This window comes from Moschus berezovskii, chromosome 6, assembly GCF_049115385.1.
Source record: "Moschus berezovskii isolate FMDL1 chromosome 6, NW_MosBer_1.0, whole genome shotgun sequence".
Classification (NCBI taxonomy): Eukaryota; Metazoa; Chordata; class Mammalia; order Artiodactyla; family Moschidae; genus Moschus; species Moschus berezovskii.
The window spans coordinates 80,426,524-80,445,711 of NC_142465.1; the positions used below are offsets into that span (position 1 = coordinate 80,426,524).

Here is a 19,188-nt window from a genome sequence, read left to right on the forward strand (position 1 = left end):
TGGGGTGAGGTAACCGTGTTAATGGTTTTTTGGTTTGTTTCAGAAGAGAGGTAACCTTAGAAACATAACAACCTTGTCTGAACTGAAACTGAGAAAGACCATGGGGCTTCCCTGCCTACACCCCATCCCTTTCTAGACGGTGGGGCTCTCAAGAGGGAAGGACAGTGAGCTGAGATTTGCATCAGAACTTCAGGTCTTGGGGCAGTGGAAGTGGCCAGGAGCCCTGGGGGAGCCAGAAATGGAAATTCAAAGCATTTCACTGGCTGGGAATTGGGAGACTGCTGGGTTGTCAGGACAGGGTCTCATATCTCTTTTTAAAAATCCTTTATTTTAGCTTCTCTAGACTGTCAGCCCCTGAGGGCAATAACTCAGGTGCATTGCAGGACCACAGAACAGTGCTTGGAACAGAGTGCCCAAGATCTAAATTTGTGTTGAATGGCCAGATGAAGCTCAGATAAACAGAAGCATGCTCATCCACAGGATTGGAAAGTCTGGCATTCGTGAATCAACAAACACTGAGCGGAGATTGGCTCCATACCCATCCGTGGAGCTTTAGGGATGAGCTTTGTTAATCCTGACAGCAGCCCCATCTCTCTCTTAAACTTGCCTGTGCTTAGTGCCTGCTGGGGCTGGCATTGGTTCCTTACACTGTTTGGACGCTTTCCTGGGAGCGCCAATATTGGAGACTGGGGTTTCTGGCTGCTTGACACCCATATTCCCAAATTCTGACAAGGTTCTCAGCCTTGTTTTGAGAACCAAATCCCCCACCTCCACCCCAGTGGGTGCAGTTTTGAAATGGCGGCTTACTCTCCATGCTCTAGCTTGTCAAGTAGTCTAGGTTTGGCCAATCAGAGCACAGGATTCTCCTGACAAATGTAATTGGTTGAAAGGGGGCCCAGATCTAAGCTGGACCAATCAGAGTAAACCTTAATCAGAACTTTGCCTGGGGCACACACTTGCTCTTTTTTGCTGAACTTGAAACTGGAAGGATGAATCCCTGAGAGTCGCTGTGCCTAAGAATGAACCAGACAGCAGAAGGTATAGGAAAGTGAAACCTGATGACTTCATTTGAGCCCCCTTGATCAAGCTGCACCTGAAGTCATGATATTTCCAAACGAATCAATAAATTTATTGTCTGCTTAAGCAGGTTGACTTGGGTTTCTGTTTGCAATGGCAAAAGTCCTGACTGGCAGAGTCTGAAAGTTTTAAGACTCTCACAGGTAAATGCAGCTCAGGGTCCTGTGAGTGGAGCTGAAAGACTTGAAAGATGGCAGGAGTCAGAAGAACCCAGGTTTTTGATTGATGGGCAGGTATCCACAGAGATTTAGAAAATCTGAATGTAATATGTTGTCCCCAAAGGAGGCCTAAGACCAGAGAGGAACAAACCTTCTGAGACACTTAATTTAGCTCTGCAGAAGAACTCTCCATAAGCAAGACCATCGATACTGGAGGATACTACTGCCCCAGAAGGGAATGAGAGATCCATCTCTGAAGGTATATAAGTGGTGGCCAGCAACCATCCGGCCTGACGTTCCCAGAGGGGATTCAGGCGTTGGGGGTGAGGGGAGGCGTAAACGGGTAGATGACACCATGTATGGCATCTGACCACAGCAATGCAGGGGTGGCTTATTGGGTGCTGGGACCCCCTTCTGGCCCCTGAGAAGGCTGGAGCATGAGGGGATGGGGGCGCAGCACCTACAAATTTACACTCTTTGGGCCCCCAGGGGGACCTGCAGCACAGAGAAGACAGTCAACCAAGCTCTGCAGCCATCTTGCTAAGAAATGCCACAGGAAGGGAACAGCATGGCCAGCCGGGGGGGGCCACTGGGCGTTGGGTGGGGGGCCTTGGAGAGTTAGAACCATCTGGCTGGAAAGGCTGGGTGCATCCTGGAAGGAAGACAAACAGGGGGTGAGAATTTGGGGCCAAGCAGAATCTACAGCCTGCTCCCAGCTCTCCTGGCTCCCAGGTCATGCTGGCTCCCAGACTGTGCTCAAGGTTGGCCAAGTCCCCTCTATCCTTGTGGGCACTTCCCACCCCCACCCATCCCTCTTCTGTCCTAAGTGCCTCAGAGCTGAGTCTGCCCTGCCTCTACCCCATATGTGAGTGTCGAGTCTCCCCGGCTCAACTGGGCTCTCTCGAGGGACAGGAGCTGAAGTATCTCTTCACCCTGGTCCCCTCCGCCCTCCTGTGGGGATGGCACATTGGGAGCTCAGTGACACCATGCTTGACTCCTGTTACCTGGCATTTTTTCTGACATTTTGAACCCTCCTTCTGGGAACTGGGCTCACAGAGCAGGCCCAGCTCAGGCAAATGAGCAAACTGAGGCCCCTTCAATGGTCCCTCTTCTGTCCTGGCCTAAATGCCACTCCTGGTGAAACCTAGGGCTACCAGGCAGTGGCTGAGCGCCTCCCTCCCAGCCACGGCCTGCTGTGTGTGGGGAGTGGGGGAAGGTGGGGAGGGAGGGTCATGAAGCCATGTGGGCTGGACTCTTACCCTTAGAGGATGCTGCAGGGGCGCTTCTGTGGCCGTGTGGGCTGCGGGCACAGGACGGCCCGGATCGCCTCATCAAAGACAGTTTTCAGGCCTCGCTGGGTGAGGGCCGAGCACTCCAGATATTTCACTGAGTCTGGGTCAGGGCAGCAAGAGAACAGAGGCCTAGGTCAGGGCTGGGCAAAACCCCCTCCCAAGTCATACAACCACACCAGGCTGTGGGGCCCCCTGGGCTGTGTCCCTCACACATTTACCCCTCCGTGCCTCAGTTTCCTCATATCTGAAAGGAGGAGCTTTATTCAGGGGAAAGGTTAAGAAGCAGGTTTGTATCTTTCTCAAACACATAAGCCCGTAATTTGTGGAAGGTGGCAGGAATTTTGATATCTTCCTGGGAAGAAAGGACGTCAAGCTACAGTGACCAAATCTCTCAGCACTTCACTTTCTTTTAGAAGATTGCCACATACCTGCCTCCACCTTCCCGTGGGAGGCCTGAAGAACCCATGGCCTGCTCACCAGGACCTTCCAAATATCATCGAACTGGTCCTTCAGATCACCCCATTTTACAGATGAGAAAGCTGAGGTTCAGAAAAGTCGCTAGTCCAAAGTCACACACTAGACATTTCCCGTCCCCCAGGGGCTGCTGAGAACTCTCAGCAAGAGGAATGAGAAATGGGGAGCCTTGTTCACCTGTGAGGGGACTGTCCTTCTCCCATGTGACCTCTCAGGGCTGGAGCCCAGGGCACAGTGAGGAAGGCAGGCTGAGCCCCACTCCCTGGGCAGTGTCCCATGACCTTTTGGAAGGAACCTGTGTGAGTTTCTGTGTCCACAACAACCCAAGCTGTCTCCCTGAAGTGAGCAATTGACAAGTTCTCCCTCAGAGAAGCCTGGGGGCCGATTTTAGGAACCAGATGAGGAGAGGGGTGGGAGAAGGGAACTCTGCCTCCTCCCTAGAGCTCACTCCTCTGTGAGGAAGGAAGCAGACTGATCGGCACCTGCTCTCTGCTAGGCGCTGAGCTGGGTGCTTCCAACAACCCTGTGAAGAAATTCTGCGAGTCCCCACTTCCTGGGTGAGGAAACGGGCCCAGAGAGGGGACAACCCGGCTTGGAGAGGGGAGCCAGGATCTCAGGAGGGGCAACCCGGGACAAGGGAAAGAAAGGATGGGGCAGCAACAAGGAAACTGAAGCTCAGTGAGGATGTCATTTGTCTGAAGTCACACTCTGGACTCTCCCATCGCCCTTGCTTATGGGAGCATTGTCCCAGCAGGGAGCATGGGCAGTGGTCCCAGGGCAAGGCTGGCAGCCACAAAACACCATGACTTAGGTCTGGGAGTCTCACATAACCCTCTATGACCAGAAGAGTCTCCCTGGGCATTTGGCCATTGTCTCCTTGCAAGGGACTGTGAGGGACTGTGGCCAATGTCCACTTCTTCCTTTCACACCCACCAACTGTGTCCTCCCTGTCTCCTGCCACCCTCCTACTTTTTGGCTAGGAGTATCCAGAGAAAGAGTCCTGACTGGGGGCCTGGCCTTGCTCTGCACCCCAGTCTCTAGTGGGGGCAGCAGATGACCTTGATCATGACTGAGGGAGCCATGCAGCCCGGGGTCCAGTCTTAGCTCTGCCCCATCCCAGCTGGGTGACCTTGAGCTCTTGACTTCTACCTGAGCCTCAGTTTCATCCTCTGTAAAATGGGGTGATGAGCGTTCCTCCTTCATAGTTGCTATGATGATGAAGCAGGAGAATGCACAGGCCCAGCACCCAGGAAGTGCTCAATCCATGTCAGCCGGAATTGGCGGCTGCACCACAAGTCAGCACACTGGGCTGGTGGACAGAGGCCACCACTGTCTCATCAGCCCTGAAGGCCCCCTTGGCCTGGGCCGGTCCAAGGCAAGCTCAAAGTCATTAGTCACTGCCCCTGCCCCACTTTCATCTGGGATCAGCTCCAAGAAAAACTGGCTAGAGGCCAAGGCAGGAACCCCAAGTCATCCATCTCCTTCTGGCAGAGAAAGGACCTTTAGGGAGTGTGAAGGCTGGCTTGTACAGATGGAAAAACTGAGGCCCAGAGAAGGGGAGCCCCTGGCCCGAGGTCACACAGACAGTGCCAGAGCTAGTACCAGAATCCAGGCTTCCAGGCCCCATCTTATCCCAAAGCCTCTGCTTTAGAATGGAAAGGATCTCAGGCTCAGAGGCACTGTCTTGGGTGGAAGGCGTCCAGGGGATAGGCTGATCAGAAAGAAGAGAAGGCAGGGTCAATCCCCAGTATCTGCGAGGAAAGACCAGAGAGCCTGGGAGTCAGAGCCCCCAGGATGAGATGTAGGACCCAGTGTTTAAGCGGCAGCAGAGGCCCCCTGGGAAAGATGGCCATGTCACTGGGCAAGTCATGAGAAAGGCGAGGTGAAGGCTGCGGTTTCTCTTCCTGTGGAGAGATGTGAGTCCCCAGGGCCCTCCCAGTTCCGGCGGAAGGAAGAGGGTTAGGGTTGAGGGAGGGAGGAGCTGGAGGAGGCCCCACCAGTTCAGGGGCCAAACCCTGGGTCTGAGGGACCCTGTGGTGACACAGAGAGCCCTGGGTAGCTGGACTGCAACTCATAGTAGCCAAACCCTGCTGGTGGTCCCAGGCTCTTGGGCAAGTGCCCTGTCTCCAGGTGGCACGCAGGTCAGGGCCTGAAAGACCGCAGACATGGACACCACGGGCGAGGCCAGACACACCAGTCACAGCTGCTGCAGACAGCTCTGGGCCACCACGAGGAGGCCCCCACGCAAGTGCGTTGTGGTTCTGTGTTCAAATCCTGCTTCTGCCACCTACCAGCTGTGTGACCCTGAGAAGTCACTTCACTCCTCTGGCCCTGTGACCCGGAAGCAAAGAGGAGTTGGGCTGAGAAGCCAGGAGGGTGGGGAATTGGGGGTGAGAAGGAGGCAGAAGGGAAGGCATCACCCTTCAAATCCAAGCTGAAACAACCTCTAGGAAGCCTTCCCGGAAAACCCAAGCTTCAGCTGACTGCTCCTCCTCTGAGAAACCACAGCACACACCACTCCAACCCTGCTTCCGTCTGTCGTGTCAGGATCTGCTTTTGGAGTGCACTAATACCAATGATGATTAACAGAGTGCTTCCCATGCACGGCGCTTCTCTAGGGGCTTCATGGGTGTGAATTCATCGAATTCTGCTAACCACTCAGAACCACTTCTATTGCCATATTTCACTGATAAGGAAACACAGGCAGAGAGCTAAGTGATTCGTCCCGGGTCACACAGCTAGTACCCGGCACAGCCAGGGTTGGAATGCACAGCCTGGCCCTGGTGGCTATGTTCACAATTACCACAAGGCTGTGTCGGAGTTCCCCTCTCTGAGCCGAGCCCCCTACCAATCTCCTTGGCCAGTGCCAGGCCCTGCGGGTAAGTGATGGGCGCCAGTTTCTTCTCCTTCAGCTTCTCGATGGTGTCCTTGTCGTCCCTCAGGTCCAGCTTGGTGCCTACCAGGATGATCGGTGTGCTCGGACAGTGATGCCGCACCTCGGGGAACCACTGGGCCGGCGGGCAGGGGCAGGGTCATGCAAGCAGTGGGGGGAGACGAGGGGCACCAAGTTGGGAGAAGAGAAGAAGGGAGCATGAGGGTGTGTGGAAAGGGGAGAGGACAAGGTCAGAGATAAAGTTAACTATCCCAAACGTCTCTGAGACCCGAGTTCCCCCCACCCCCGTCCACCAGCTGTGGTTGGCACTGGGAACCCTCTCTGCCCACATCCTCTGCTGCCCAGAGGCAGGCCAAAGTCTCCAGTCCCTCCCTGCCAAGGTCCCCTCTTCAGGGTCGCCTGCCCTAACCCCTAAGGTCCCGCTCCGTCCCACTTACCTTGGCCCGGACATTCTCATAGGAGGCTGGGCTGACAAGGGAGAAGCAGATGAGGAAGACATCCTGGGGAATCAAGCAAGGGTTACTGGTGAGGGGAGGCCTGCAGGCGTCCAACCTGGGCCCTCCACACCTGGGCAGCCACTGAGGGCTGGAGCAGCCCAGGCGATGCTGGGCTCTTAGGATCTGGCAGAGCAGGGTTTCCCTTCTCTACAGCAGGCTGCTGCCTGTTTATCCCACGCTTCCTAAAGGCCAGGGTCTGTTCTAAGAGGGCAATCCTCACATCACACTGTAGCGATGCCGCTGCTACCCCATTCTACAGACAGGGAAAGTGAGGTTTGCAAGGATTAAAGGGTGTGCCATCTGGAATTCCAGAGTCCGTGCTCTCACTACCCCTCTGTCGGTTTGCCGGTCCCAGCCCTTTCTCTGCCACCCTGGAGGGAGAGCCCAGAAGCCGAAGAGCCACCGGCTGGTGTGCCCCCCGCCCCTGTCTCCCCGCCCCCGCCACGCCCCCCGGGGGCTGGTCATCCCGCGCTTCCTTTGGATCCCTGTCCGGGGTCTGCCTGCCCCACCCACTGGGCACCAGGTGGAGCCAGAGCCCACGGGAAGACGCGAAGGCACAGTGATGACAGACAGAGACGGATGGAGGGCGGGGACTCTTAGAGCTGGCACTCCAGGCGCGGGAACGCGGACGCGAAGGCCTGGGCCACGAGGAGGGCTGGCGCGGCGTACCGTCTGCGGGTAGGAGAGCGGCCGCAGGCGGTCGTAGTCCTCCTGCCCGGCCGTGTCCCACAGCCCCAGGTTCACGGGCTTGCTGTCCACCATCACGTTGGCTGAATAGTTGTCAAACCTGTGGGAACAAGACAGACGGTCAGTCTCCAGCCCCAGCGTCTGGGGACTTGCAGTCTCTGGTTCCATGACGGAGGCCAAGACCCAGAGAGGGGCGACAAAGGGACCCAAGTCACACTGCACTCTGCAGTTGGGGTTACTTTTTAATTTTTTAATGCCAATCCATTATATTAAAAACTGTTAAATGCAGGAGAGCATAAAGAAGAAAACATTGTGTCTACTCTTTTTCTGCCCTGTCTATCCTTCCTGGGTCAGGAAGATCCCCTGGAGAAGGAATAGACTGCCCACTCCAGTATTGTTAGGCTTCCCTCGTGGTTCAGCTGGTAAAGAATCTGCCTGCAATGCAGGAGACCTGGGTTCCATCCCTGGATTGGGAAGATCCCCTGGAGGAGGGCATGGCAACCCATTCCAGTATTCTTGCCTGGAGAATCCCATGGACAGAGGAGCCTGGCGGGCTACAGTCCATGGGGTCACAAAGAGTTGGACATGACTGAGCAACTAAGCACAGCACACAGGACACATCCTTTGAAGAGATGATTTTTCAAGACTGTATAACATTCTCTCGAAGGCACAATCAGAATAAACTTTACCCACCTCTGAGGCTGAACGATGTAGCTGGTCAACCAATTCTTTTTAAGTTATTTTTTTTATGTGAACGATTTTTAAAGGCTTTATTGAATTTGTTAACAGTATTGCTTCTGTCTTATACTGTGGTTTCTTGGCCTAGAGGTTTATGAGATCTTAGTTCCCCAACCAGTGATCAAACCCGCACCCCCTGCATTGTAAGGCAAAGTCTTTACCATTGGACCCCCAAGGAAGTCCTGCGGGTACCCATTATTTGTCGAATTAATGCTCATTCCCATCTTAGTTTGGGTCCCCCTAGAAGCAAACCCTGAAATGAACGTTTACTTGGGAAGTGATCCCAGGAGCCAAGGGAGGGGGCAGAAGCTATTGAGGTGTTACTAGGGGGCGGGTGGAACTGGGACTCCATCTTGCTGGGGCCTCTGGCCTCAGGGCATTCCCCTGAGGAGGCAGAGAGCTGGGGTATTTATCCGCTTTCTCCATCTCCCACTGGCAGAGGGATATCCTGGGGTATTAACTCACTGGCCTTCTGGCTAGCCCACCCCAAAAGCTGCCAGTCACCAGGGATTTCAGGAAATGCCATTGGCACACACTGGAAAGGCACGTGCTGAAATCTCCCTGCCAACACCAGAGGCCTCTGGGACAATCACATGGGCTTCCAGATTTTTTTAAAGGTTCAGTTCAATAGTATTTCTCACTACACACATTCCTGAGAGGCAGCAGCTGGTCCCCTAATGCTGTGCAAAAAGAAATGGGGATCAGAGAGGTAGAGTGACTGACCCTAGGCCACACAGCCAGTGAGCAAGTGACCCAACCAGGTGGGAAGCCAGTTCTGATTCCACGTCCAGTGTTCTCTACCCTGTGCCACAGCTGCTTCCGCAGCTTCCCTGCGGGCGAGGGACCACCACCTTCTCTCTCTGCATTGAGGTCACCCACACAGGTCCTGCTTCCTGTCCTCTGACCTGGCCCACTGAGACCTCAGGCTCCTCCAGCTTCTCCCCCTACTCCTCCCTTCACACATCAGCCAAGCCGTTTCCATTTCTGACAAGGCTCAGGCTTCCTGCCTCCTTGAGTCTGTTCACGCTGTGCCCCCCACCCTGCCTGGAATGCCCTCCCACCCTCTCCTTGTCGAAGGTGTTTCCTCCCTCCCAGACCACATGGTCCGCTGCACTCTCCAGCCTGTGCTCCTGTCTGCCCGTGCCTCTCTTGGGAATATTATTCTGTGCCCTCATCACCCAGTCTCCCATTCATGCTTCGAAACCCTGCCCAGGAAGTTCCTCTTCTGTGGGGAAATGTCTTGGCCACCTCTCTCCTTGTCCCCCACCTGGAAAGAGTTTGTCATCCCCTCCCTCAGGCAACTGCTCTGCCTAGACTATGAGCTGGCATTAATGTGTCTCTCCTGCCATGTAGCTGTGGGCTCCGTGGGGGCAGGGCCCATGTCTCTTTATCTCTGAAGTCTCAGAACTGGCACTTAGTGAGTGTAGACAGAACAGAGTTAAACTGAACCAAAGCACTTGGGACACCACCTCCTCCACGAAGCCCTCCCAGAACATTGCTCAGTGACAGACTGACGAAGCCCTAGTGCTTCAGAGAAACTCAAAGACATCTGTCTTGTGACAGGCACCCTCCACCCAAAAAGTGGGCCACTTGATGCGTTTAACACCCCGTGCTTGTCCAGCCTTCAGTTCCTCAGATGGCCCTGCTCCCTCCTGCTTGGAAAGTTCCTGCAAATGCCCTTCCCCTGCTCTTCTTTCCTGGTGCCAGGCTGACTCTTACTCATCCTCTTTCCAGCCCCCATCTCAAGGTCACCTCCTCCAGGAAGCCTTCCCTGAGCCCCAGGCAGGTCAGGGCCCCCACCCCACCCCCACTCTGTGGTGAACTCAGCACCCAAAGGCATCAGGCTTGGCTTGCTCCTCACTGCACTGAGGCCAGCATCGCATTTGGCACATAGTGGCTCAGTGGTAAAGAATCCTCCTGCCAATGCAGGAGACCGAGGTTCAGTCACTGGTTTGGGAAGATCTCCTGGAGAAGGAAATGGCAACACAGTCCAGTATTCTTGCCTGGGAAATCCCATGGACAGAGGAGCCTGGCGGGCTACAGCCCATGGGGTTGCAAAAGAGTCAGACACAACTGAGTGGCTAAACAACAACAGCAACAGTTGTCCTGTGTCTGCTCTGGGTACCACCCATACTGCCGTGGGATCTCAGGCCAAAGGCACTATTCAGAGAGACACCACAGGGCATGATGAGAAAAGAAGTCCCCATGTTTTCTTTGGCTTCACCCAGAAACACTCCTTTGGGGCGAGCTTAGGATATAGGGACATTCTCTCCTCTCATGTCTTGTCTAAAATTCTGACACCAAAATGTTCCCCAAGATTCCTTGAGCCAAAGATACCTATCTTCTCTGAATCAGTTCTAGGATTTCAGGGGCCATGGGAGTGGGGAAAGAGCTGATTTGTAGGACCTGTCACAGGACTAAGCACTTGCTCTTGGGGCCAAGCAGAGGGCTAGGGACTTTCATACCTTAGGTCTTGAAGTCCCATGTGACCCAAGACAAAAGAACCTCAAATTATTCCCTTTAGACAGTTGAGGAAATCAAGGCCCCAAGTAGTCGAATAACTTTTCCAAAGCCAGCCAGCTCAGGAGCATAGGAGCTAGGATTTGATCTGGTCTCCTTCTGAGCACTCATTTATGAGCAAGAGCGAGTAGACTAATGCTCCATAGAAGGGTGGATTTGCCTGGGGACAGCCAGCCCCAACCCCCGGAATGGGAAGAGAGCAGAAAGTTTCTTGTGAAGCCTTGTCCTGGCTGTGTGACCCTGGGTGAGTAACCCAGCTTCTCTGAGCCTCACTTTCTTCACTGTGAAAAAAAAAATGCCCCATCTCTTAGGGACACTAAGAGGATCCAGGCACAGAGGACCTTCAAGCCATCCCATGGGGAGACACTGAGAAGCTGAGCAACCTCATCCCGAAACAGCCCCCTCACTGGCTCCTCCCCAGAGCCTGAGGAATTCCTGCAGAGACAGTGATCCACAACCTCTGAGTCCCCCATTCCAGAGACCCACAGGCAGCCAGGACCAATGGAACCTACACCACCACCATGGCCAACCCTCACTCTTATCTTCCAGTTGAGGAAACTGAGGCTCACAGATAGGAAGGGACTTGCCCAAGATCTCACAGTCAGTTGGTGGCAGAGCCAGGACTAGATCCTGTTACCCAGTTCAGAAAAACCTGTGGTGTAAGCATCACTGTGAGTTCACCGCTGGAGGCTCAGTGAAGTTTAAGCTCAGGTGCAGGGGCTCCCTAGTGGCTCAGATGGTGAAGAACCCGCCTGCAATGTGGGAGATGTGGGTTCCATCCCGGGGTTGGGAAGATCCCCTGGAGAAGGGAAAGGCTACCCACTCCAGTATTCTTGGGCTTCTCTGGTGGCTCAGACAGTAAAGAATCTGCCTGCAGTGCAGGAGACATGGGTTCGATCCCTGGGTCAGAAAGATCCCCTGGAGGAGGGCATGGCAAGCCACCCCAGTATTTTTGCCTGGAGAATCCCATGGACAGAGGAGCTTGGCAGACTATAGTCCATGGGGTCGCAAAGAGTAGGACATGACTGAGAGACTAAGCACAGCACAGCACGTGGGGCTGTCCCGGTCCTGTGCAGAGGGCAGGGAATCCGTGCTTGCTGAGCACCTGGGGGTCCCAAATGCTGCTCCGGGTCCTTTATACTTAGATCCTTCAGTGGACCCAGGAAGTGGAGTCTACATTGTGTCTGGGATTCAGAGCCCTAGAGTAACCTGCCCACGGTCACACAGCTGGTATGCTTTTACTCAGGGTCTGTGTGGCCCGTTTCTGCACCCCTAGGCTGCACTTGGCTCTGTAGCCCTCCACCATGGAGAGGAGGAGGGGCATGGGACAGACTAAATGGCCCTCAGCCCTGCGCATCACTTGACCACCACCCAAGCCTCCAGGGGAAGGAAGGTGGACTCACAGAACACAAAGAACACAGGGCACGCATGGCTCCTGATTTGGAGACCAGAGAGCATTGATATGTCAGGCGAGGTATGGACCACTGTGAGGATTCGCGACCCGGTCCTCGGGACAATAGGGAGCCACCAAAGCCCTTCACCAGGTGGGGGTGACGTGCTCAGCTTTGCATTTGGAAAAGGTTCTCTTGGCCACTGGGTGGGAACATCTTGGAGAAGGGTCAGAGGGGAAGCTGGGAGACAGAGCCTCCAGTGAGAGAGGCGGGTGGTTGGAGGAGACGCGGAGGCATAGGTGTCCCAGATGGGATGGGAGGGGACAGAGGCTGTGTAGGAGCAGTGAGGAGGCTTCAGCCAGCTGGACACAGGAAGGGATTAACACACCTGGTGGCAGGAGCATGGGGCAAGGGGGAGTTGCGAGGCCAGGTGGGAAAACTTGGCAGGACCCCTGGTATCTCCACTAGGGAGGCTGGGCGCCATCCTGTCTATGGAAATCCAGGCTGGATTGCCAGTTTACAAAGGAAAGTGAAAACCAAATACTGGCCCATCTGACCCAAATTATCTCCTGTGTTCTTCCCAGAGAGAAGCCCCGCAGAGCCGAGCTCCCTGCTGGTGGCTAAGTTCCAGCACCTTCTCAGGGCAGACTGGCGGACACCCTCTCTGCCAGCCAGGGTGGTCCAGTCACTACAGAGCGCCAGCGAGATGCTCAACTCTGTTCTAGCAGCCGGTCTAGTGAACTAGACGGAACAGGGCCCTGTCCTCACAGAGCTGCCATCCCAGCAGAAGTCAGATCAGGATGGGCTACGGAGACCATCAAGCAGGGTGTGGAGGGATGGAGGAGGCCTGGGTGGAGGAAGGGATTGTTTAGACAGGGGTCAGGGATAGGCTACTTCAGCAGGGAACTAGTGGCGGGTGCAGAGGCCTGGGGGAGGCTGGCATGTCTGGTCCCAAGGACCAAAATGGAGTGGGTTTTGAGAGGGGAATTTCAGCAAGGTATTCCTCTATCTAATTTTTGCATTTGAAAGCTCACCTGGGCTTCCCTTTGAGAAAGGTCATAAGGAGAGGGTAAGGGGGAGATCCCCTGGGTCACAGACACCCCAGAGCAGAGTCTTTCTATCTTGTCTTTGTGTCTCTAACACCCAGTACCTGACCATCCACACAGCAGGCTTCAGTCTCCTCATCTGTGAGTCGTGGCTTTGACTTCGAGCTCTTATCCCCCAACCCTAGGCAGCAAGCTGAACTCGCTGTCTCTCTTATCTGATCTGGTTCCTGTGGCACAGGCCTCTGGCCCCAGCAAACCCTGCCACCCTGAGCCCCAGAGCCCTCCTGACCTTTACCTCTCTGCTGGAGATCTCAGGCTGCCTGTTTTCCCCAACTCTACTCTCTCCAACTGTCCCCACCCTCCAGTGTCAAGGGCTCAGGGTGGCTTATTTTCCCCTCTCTGTCACAGGAGTGCAGGCTTTGAAGCAGGAGCCCCTCTAGGGGCTTGTCCAGAGCCAAGTGACTCCATGTGGAAGACAAAGAGGGTGGGGTGCAGGTCTGGCTACATACCAGGCAGGGCCCAACACAAAAAGAAAACGTAGGGCCCCTTGTTCAAACATTAAGAATTTTGGGATGGGGGCCTCCGAGCAGTAAACGAAGTGCAGGAGCCTCCTGTGTGGGCTGCTGTGAGCCTGCCTGGATGGCCCACCTGGGAGTGGGCCCTGATCTCTGACCCAGCTCCTCAGACTCCTGGGAAGGTAAACCCTGTCTGGTCCATCCTGTCTGTCCTATAAAGTTGTCCAGGACTACCGAATCTGCTCGGGGCCACCAGGGGTTGCTGAGAGCACCTGGCCCTTCCTTGGCTTCCCTCTGCCGGTCCCCCCATCTTGCATCAGAGAATTCCCCTCCCATCTCCCTGCACAGGGAAGGTGCCTGGGCAAGGAACTTGGCATCTCCCAGCCCCACCCCATTTCTTAAAGAAAGAGAAACTGAGGCTCAGAAAGGGGAAGCATTTGGTCTAAGGTCTTTGAGCAAGGGCTTCAGCCCAGCTGTGACAGGAGAGTAGGTGGTGCCAGTGACAGTCCTGGTGACAGTAACCTTCTGCAGGCGCTGGCTGGCCTAATCTTACACCTGCCTCCCTGCCAGGTCTAGAGCCCGCCATCCTTCAGCACTGTAGGAGGCGCTGATAAACGTTTGGTGTTAGGTGAGTGGGCAGATACAGGCTGATGTGAAGAGGGGCTCTGATGCCCCTGTGGGGAGTTGGGAACAGAACTGGGCTAGAAATTGCTTTCCCAGGTTTTCTACTCAGGTTTCTCTGCCCTCTCCTAGCTGCCATCCTCCTGCCTGGGCTGGGGTCCCTGAGGCAACTGGAGCCTGGCCCCTTGTGCCAGGGAGATCCTAGGCCACCTGGTGATCCTAGGGAACAGGGCCCTTAGCTTCTGGGAGCCTCGGCTCCCCCCACAGACACTGTGGGACTAAAATAATCCCAACTCCTCCCACGAGCATCGAATGAGGTCACACATGAGTAACATTTCCAGGGACTGGCACCCAGTAGGCCCTTGAGAGATGGTAGCTGTGATCCACCCTCCTAGGGCCTCTCCGTAAAGTCAATTCAGGTCAACTCAAAATATATACATCGTTTCTAAGACAATGTGCAGATTATACTGCAGATAAGACCCTAAGACCCTTAAAGAACTGGACATGGCCCCCTGCCCTCTGTAGACTCTTGGTCATAGAAAAGATCAGATAAAATCTGTCTGGGAGTGAGAGACCCCTTCAGGCTATGTCAAAAAGGCTTTCTGGAAGAGGGATGCTGGAGCTGGCCTGGAGGTCTTAGATGCATGGGCATAGGAAGGAATAGCACTCGAGGCAGAAGGAACAGCTGGAGCAAAGATCCTAAAGTAGAAATGTCCAGGGTGTGTTTGGTGACCAGGCAGCCAGAACAGAACAAGAAGTGAAGTACTGGGTGGTGAAGTCAGAAGGGAAGGTTGGAGAAGGCCACGCAGAGCCTTGGGTGCTGTGCAGGAGATGGGGGGCTGTCGTGAGGGAGTGGGGCTGCCGAGCATCAAGGAGAGAGGGGCTGGTGCTTCTGTTCACCCCACATACTCCTCCATACCTGCAAGTCAGGTGACAGCCCTGCTCCACATCCAACACAAGGGTGGGTCCTGATTGGCCTCCGGTGGCACTGTCCTCTCCCCCTGCACACGCGTGTGCCCTGACGTCTCCGATCTTCCAGTGTCAAGGCCCTCCTCCTGCACCCACTCCACTCCTCTGTCTCAGCCCTTTCCACCCAACTCTGCTCAGGCCAGCTCTCCATGTTTCCCTGCTTGAAGGCCCCACTCCTTGGCTTGCCTCCTGCACCTCTCTCCCCTCTGGGAGCCCGGGGCGCTCATCCTGGCACAGGTGGCTACCTCCCCCTCTGGATTAGCAGGCAGCTCTGCTGACCCGAGACTGGCTGGAGCCTGACTCCCAAGTGCCCACACAGGCCCGGCCCACAGGAAGTGCCTGAAATGGGGGTGGGCCTGGTGGTTGAGTGCATGTCTTCCCAGCCTCCTAGCGTCCCGCCCATGTGCAGAACTCACACGGTGGGGATGTACTCTCCAGGGAAGGCGTTGGTGGTGTAGCTGATGAGCAGGCAGGTCTTGCCCACGGCTCTGAAAGACAGGAAGTTCAAGAGGACAGCAGTCAGGGGCCTTGCCCAAGACCCGGGGAGGTTTTCTGAGGACCCTTGCCCAGCCCTCAGGGGAGACCCAAGCCCCACTTCCATGGGCCTCAGTGTCCCCATCTGGGAATTTCTGTACCAGCATTATCGCACCTGAGATGTTTGTTAAAGGACAGACTTTTGTTAAAGGACAGACCGGAGATTCTGAATCACGAGTGTAGCATGGATCTGGGAATTTGTAACAGGCTTTCCCAGGTGACTCTGATGTGAAACAGAGGGTTAAGAGCAGGGGATCCCCAGAAGCCTCCCGAAGCCTGACCAGGACTCTGCCATTACTGCCCTGGGATCCAGATCCTTCATCTTCCACCCAGCAGGGGTGCACTCTCAAGCAAACCACATAACCTCCCCATGCCTCAGCTTCCCCATCCAGAAAACAAGGATGAGATGAGTCCATCGTCACAGGAAGGACAGAGAGGTAAATCAGACAAAGCCGGTAAAAGACTGAAGCACAGTCCTGCACAGCATGCTGCTGCTGCTAAGTCGCTTCAGTGGTGTCCGACTCTGTGCGACCCCTTGGACGGCAGCCCACCAGCAGTCGCCAAATGTGGGGGACTGCCTGAACCCTCTCCTTCCCCTCCCACCTCACCAGAGGGTGTGGCAGTTAAGAGCATGGAGTTCAGGAATCAGAGAGACCAGGGTTCAAATCCCATGAGGTCTTAAGGAAAGACTTCTTTGAGCTACAGTTTTCCCACCTGTAAGACAGGCCTAATGTGAGGGTTGTTGGGAGGATAAGACAGAGGAGCGTGAGGAAGCCTGGGGCCTGCACTCAGTAAGATTGGTGCTGTCTGCACCCTGAATCGGCTGGGCTGGGAGGGGGTGGGGGCCACAGGTAGCCCCGGGCCTTCCCCGCTCCACTTGGTTTCGTCACTTCCGGCTCTGAAGGGGCCCGCCCACCCTCTTCTTCCCCCATCCCCTCCCACCCCCCCGCCTGCCAGCAAGGTACCTCAGAGTGACTGGAACGTTGCCCTCGGCTTCCGCCCTCCCCTCCTCAGATCAGATACAAAGCAGAAGTAAGCAGGGCTGGACAGGCGGGCAGATAATGGGCAGGAGCCGTGTATCACAATCAGCTAAGGGCTGCCTGATAAACCAGCCCCCACGCCCACTATCCCCACCCCACCCCCGTGATAAACCAGCCCCCCACCACGACCCCACCCTGAACAGGAACGTCAAGTCTCTTAAGGCCTCAGGCTGCCCCTCTGTAGGTTGGGAGGCCTGGACGGGGGGCCTGCCGGCTGGAACATGCTAGAATCGCTGGGGTTGGACCTACAGAAAACCTCAGGAGGTACCTGTGTGTCGGACCCTGAGGCAATGTTGCTGGCAGGCCCAAGAGATGGGATATCAACCCTGTCATTTTACAGATGAGGAAACTGAGGCCTGTAAGGGCACATGACAAGCCGAGGTCACAGAGATCCAACCGCTGAGAAGGGCCTTCAGTTCAAGCCTGAGCCGACCCCCACAGTCACCCTGACCCCGCCTTCCTCCTGCCCTAGCTCTGCCTCTCACGCCCCTCCCCCTCTGCTCCTCACCCGCATCCCCCACACCACCTCCCCAGCCAGGCATGCTGAGACTTAGAAGGCGAACCTTACCGAGCACACGTACGGTGCTGGACAACCACTCAAAATAGCTGAAGCGACCCGACATCAACCCTGAGGGCGTGGGCCTCTTCCCAGATGGCCAAGCTTTGGTTCAGAGAGGCGCTGTGACTTGCACAAGGCCACACAGCAGAGCAAGTCAGAGACTAGAGCCCAGGTCAGCCTGGGGCCCCACCCCCCACCAGCAGCCACAGATTTGGAGACCGAAGGCCCATAGAAGACCAGCCCCAGCTCTCAGGGTGCAGGCCAGAGGCCCCAGGGACCCCTAAGCGCCGTCTTTTACTCCCCACCCTGGCAGTTTCCGGGGTGAGTGGGGCAGAGAGTGAAGCTGTGTGCAGCCCACCCCTGGGGTTCCCTCTGGGCCCTGGGAGAAAACGGGAGCGGTTCCTCTGGCTGCCTCCCAGGGACCCCTCCGTCCGCAGGCAGGGGGCTTCCGCGGGGACTCCAGGGTAGGAGGGCCCCAGAGCTACCCCGGGAGGGAGCTGTGAGCAAGTCCAGCTAGATACCTACCCATCTCCCACCACCACACACTTGATGGCCTGCATGGTGTCCAAGGCCTGGGGGCTGGTAGTGGTGACAGCTCAGAGCCCGAGCGTTTCTGCAGGTGCACGGGGTGTGGAGAGCTGGAGAGGCGTCCTAAGCGGGGAGCAGCAGCAGTGGGACAGGAGGCAGGAGGAAGCGGAAGGGGAACTTACCCAAGCTGCTGCCCCCACGGCCGTTTGCAGAAGGCGGAGCGTGCGGTCTGGCAGAACAGCTCGAGGGCGGGGTGGCCCTCAGGTGCTGGGCTGGGCCCTGGCCACCCCCACGGGTATCGCTGCTCTGAGGCACCAGCAGGAGATCCAGGGACCCTCGGGGCTGGAGACGCACTTCCACAGGCAGGGCCAGAGCTGTTCTCTAAGAACCTGAGGCTTCCAAGAGTGGAGTTCACCTCTGTTCTAAGCAATAAGCATTTAATGAGCACCTACTGTGTGCCAGGCACAGGAGCTAGTACTGGTGAGTCCAGGATGTGAGCGGGAAGATACAGCTGCATCACAGGTGTCCATAGAACAAAGCAGGAAGTAATGGAGACACACAGGATTGGTAGGGAGGGGATCTCAGAGTCACACAGAGGGTGAGCTGGGACCGTCAAGGTGGCATTTGAGCAGGTACGTTAAAGCTGGTATCAGAGAAAGGGCACTCCAGCGGGGACTGCCTAGGCAAGACAGGAAGAATTCCATGAGCAGGGGCCAGTGTGGAAGTCCCTGAGTGTACAAGGATGTGGGAAATATGATGAGGCAGGAAGAGAGGTGGGGGGTTCAGCTGATGGAGAAGGGGAAACAGAAGAGAAGTGACCGGTAGTGTCACACCTGCCAGGCCCTGTGCTGAAGGGAGCCCTGGGGACAGGCGCCCTGGCTCAGGAGCTGGGGCCCATTTAAACAATGCTGAGAAGGTCTGAGACTTAGGTTGATTCACGAGGATTGCCCAACCTGAAGTCAAACCCAGGGCCAGGTGACTCCAAGCTCCTTTGTCACCCCAGCTGCTGTCTGGGGGACAAAACCTGAGTTCTGCAGCTGGGTAGGGCAGCGGAGTGAGCCCGCTCCACCTCCAGGAGACTCAGGATCCTAATGGCACAGGTTTTCCGCAGGGAGCTCCAAGTTCACCTAGCTGTTACTCTCATTGCTAATGCCCCCCACACCTAGCACCCTTCTGGCTCTAGGGACAAGGGGAGGGAGGCAATGGGCAGGTCACTCACTGGTCACTCAGGACAAACCAGGAGACCAGCCAGACAGTGTGGAATGCCAGGTGCTAGGTCAACGATCCCCCCTCCCTCCAACAAACACGAGGAGCTGAACCTTCCTGAACCTTCCACGCAAGCTACAGGGTTGCCAAAAACAGCTTCTACAGAAAGGGAAAGGTCCTCCCTGAGGACCTGCTCTAAAAAACTTGGCCAGCCAATGATTAAAACTCGCCAACCAACTTTGATGTCTTTTCTCTGTGCTTTGCCTGGGCTGAGTGGAGACACTGCAAAGACTTAATGGCACGCAGCCGGGGTCAGGAAGGTCAAGGGTCCCCCCACGTCCCAGGCTGGGCGCCTCACAGGCCACCTAAGGACTTTGTTCTGGCTACTCCCCCAAAATCCACGTTATTTTCCCAACCCTGGGATCCCATAGGGTAATCTCTGT

General features: G+C 55.8%; 1 protein-coding gene across 1 annotated transcript; it reads right to left on the reverse strand.

Annotated features, from left to right (window-relative positions):
- Nucleotides 1-309: 309 nt before the first annotated feature.
- RAC2 (Rac family small GTPase 2) lies at nucleotides 310-17,706 on the reverse strand. The gene is made up of 7 exons (XM_055395878.2): nucleotides 17,537-17,706; nucleotides 15,295-15,366; nucleotides 7,061-7,178; nucleotides 6,332-6,394; nucleotides 5,850-6,009; nucleotides 2,495-2,627; nucleotides 310-1,887 (listed from the first exon to the last, which is right to left on the reverse strand). Exons 1-6 carry the CDS (start codon nucleotides 17,569-17,571, stop codon nucleotides 2,497-2,499), a joined length of 579 nt encoding a protein of 192 aa, XP_055251853.1. The 5' UTR covers nucleotides 17,572-17,706; the 3' UTR covers nucleotides 310-1,887; nucleotides 2,495-2,496.
- Between the last annotated feature and the right edge of the window lie 1,482 nt (nucleotides 17,707-19,188).

Excerpts from the sequence above, each read along its gene's own strand:
- RAC2 (XM_055395878.2), bottom strand. The coding sequence starts at position 17,571 with ATGCAGGCCATCAAGTGTGTGGTGGTGGGAGATGG. Across the intron at positions 6,395-7,060 it reads CGCTCTCCTACCCGCAGACG|GATGTCTTCCTCATCTGCTT; the intron begins GTACGCCGCGCC and ends TTGATTCCCCAG. Across the intron at positions 2,628-5,849 it reads GGCACTGGCCAAGGAGATTG|ACTCAGTGAAATATCTGGAG; the intron begins GTAGGGGGCTCG and ends GCCCTGACCCAG.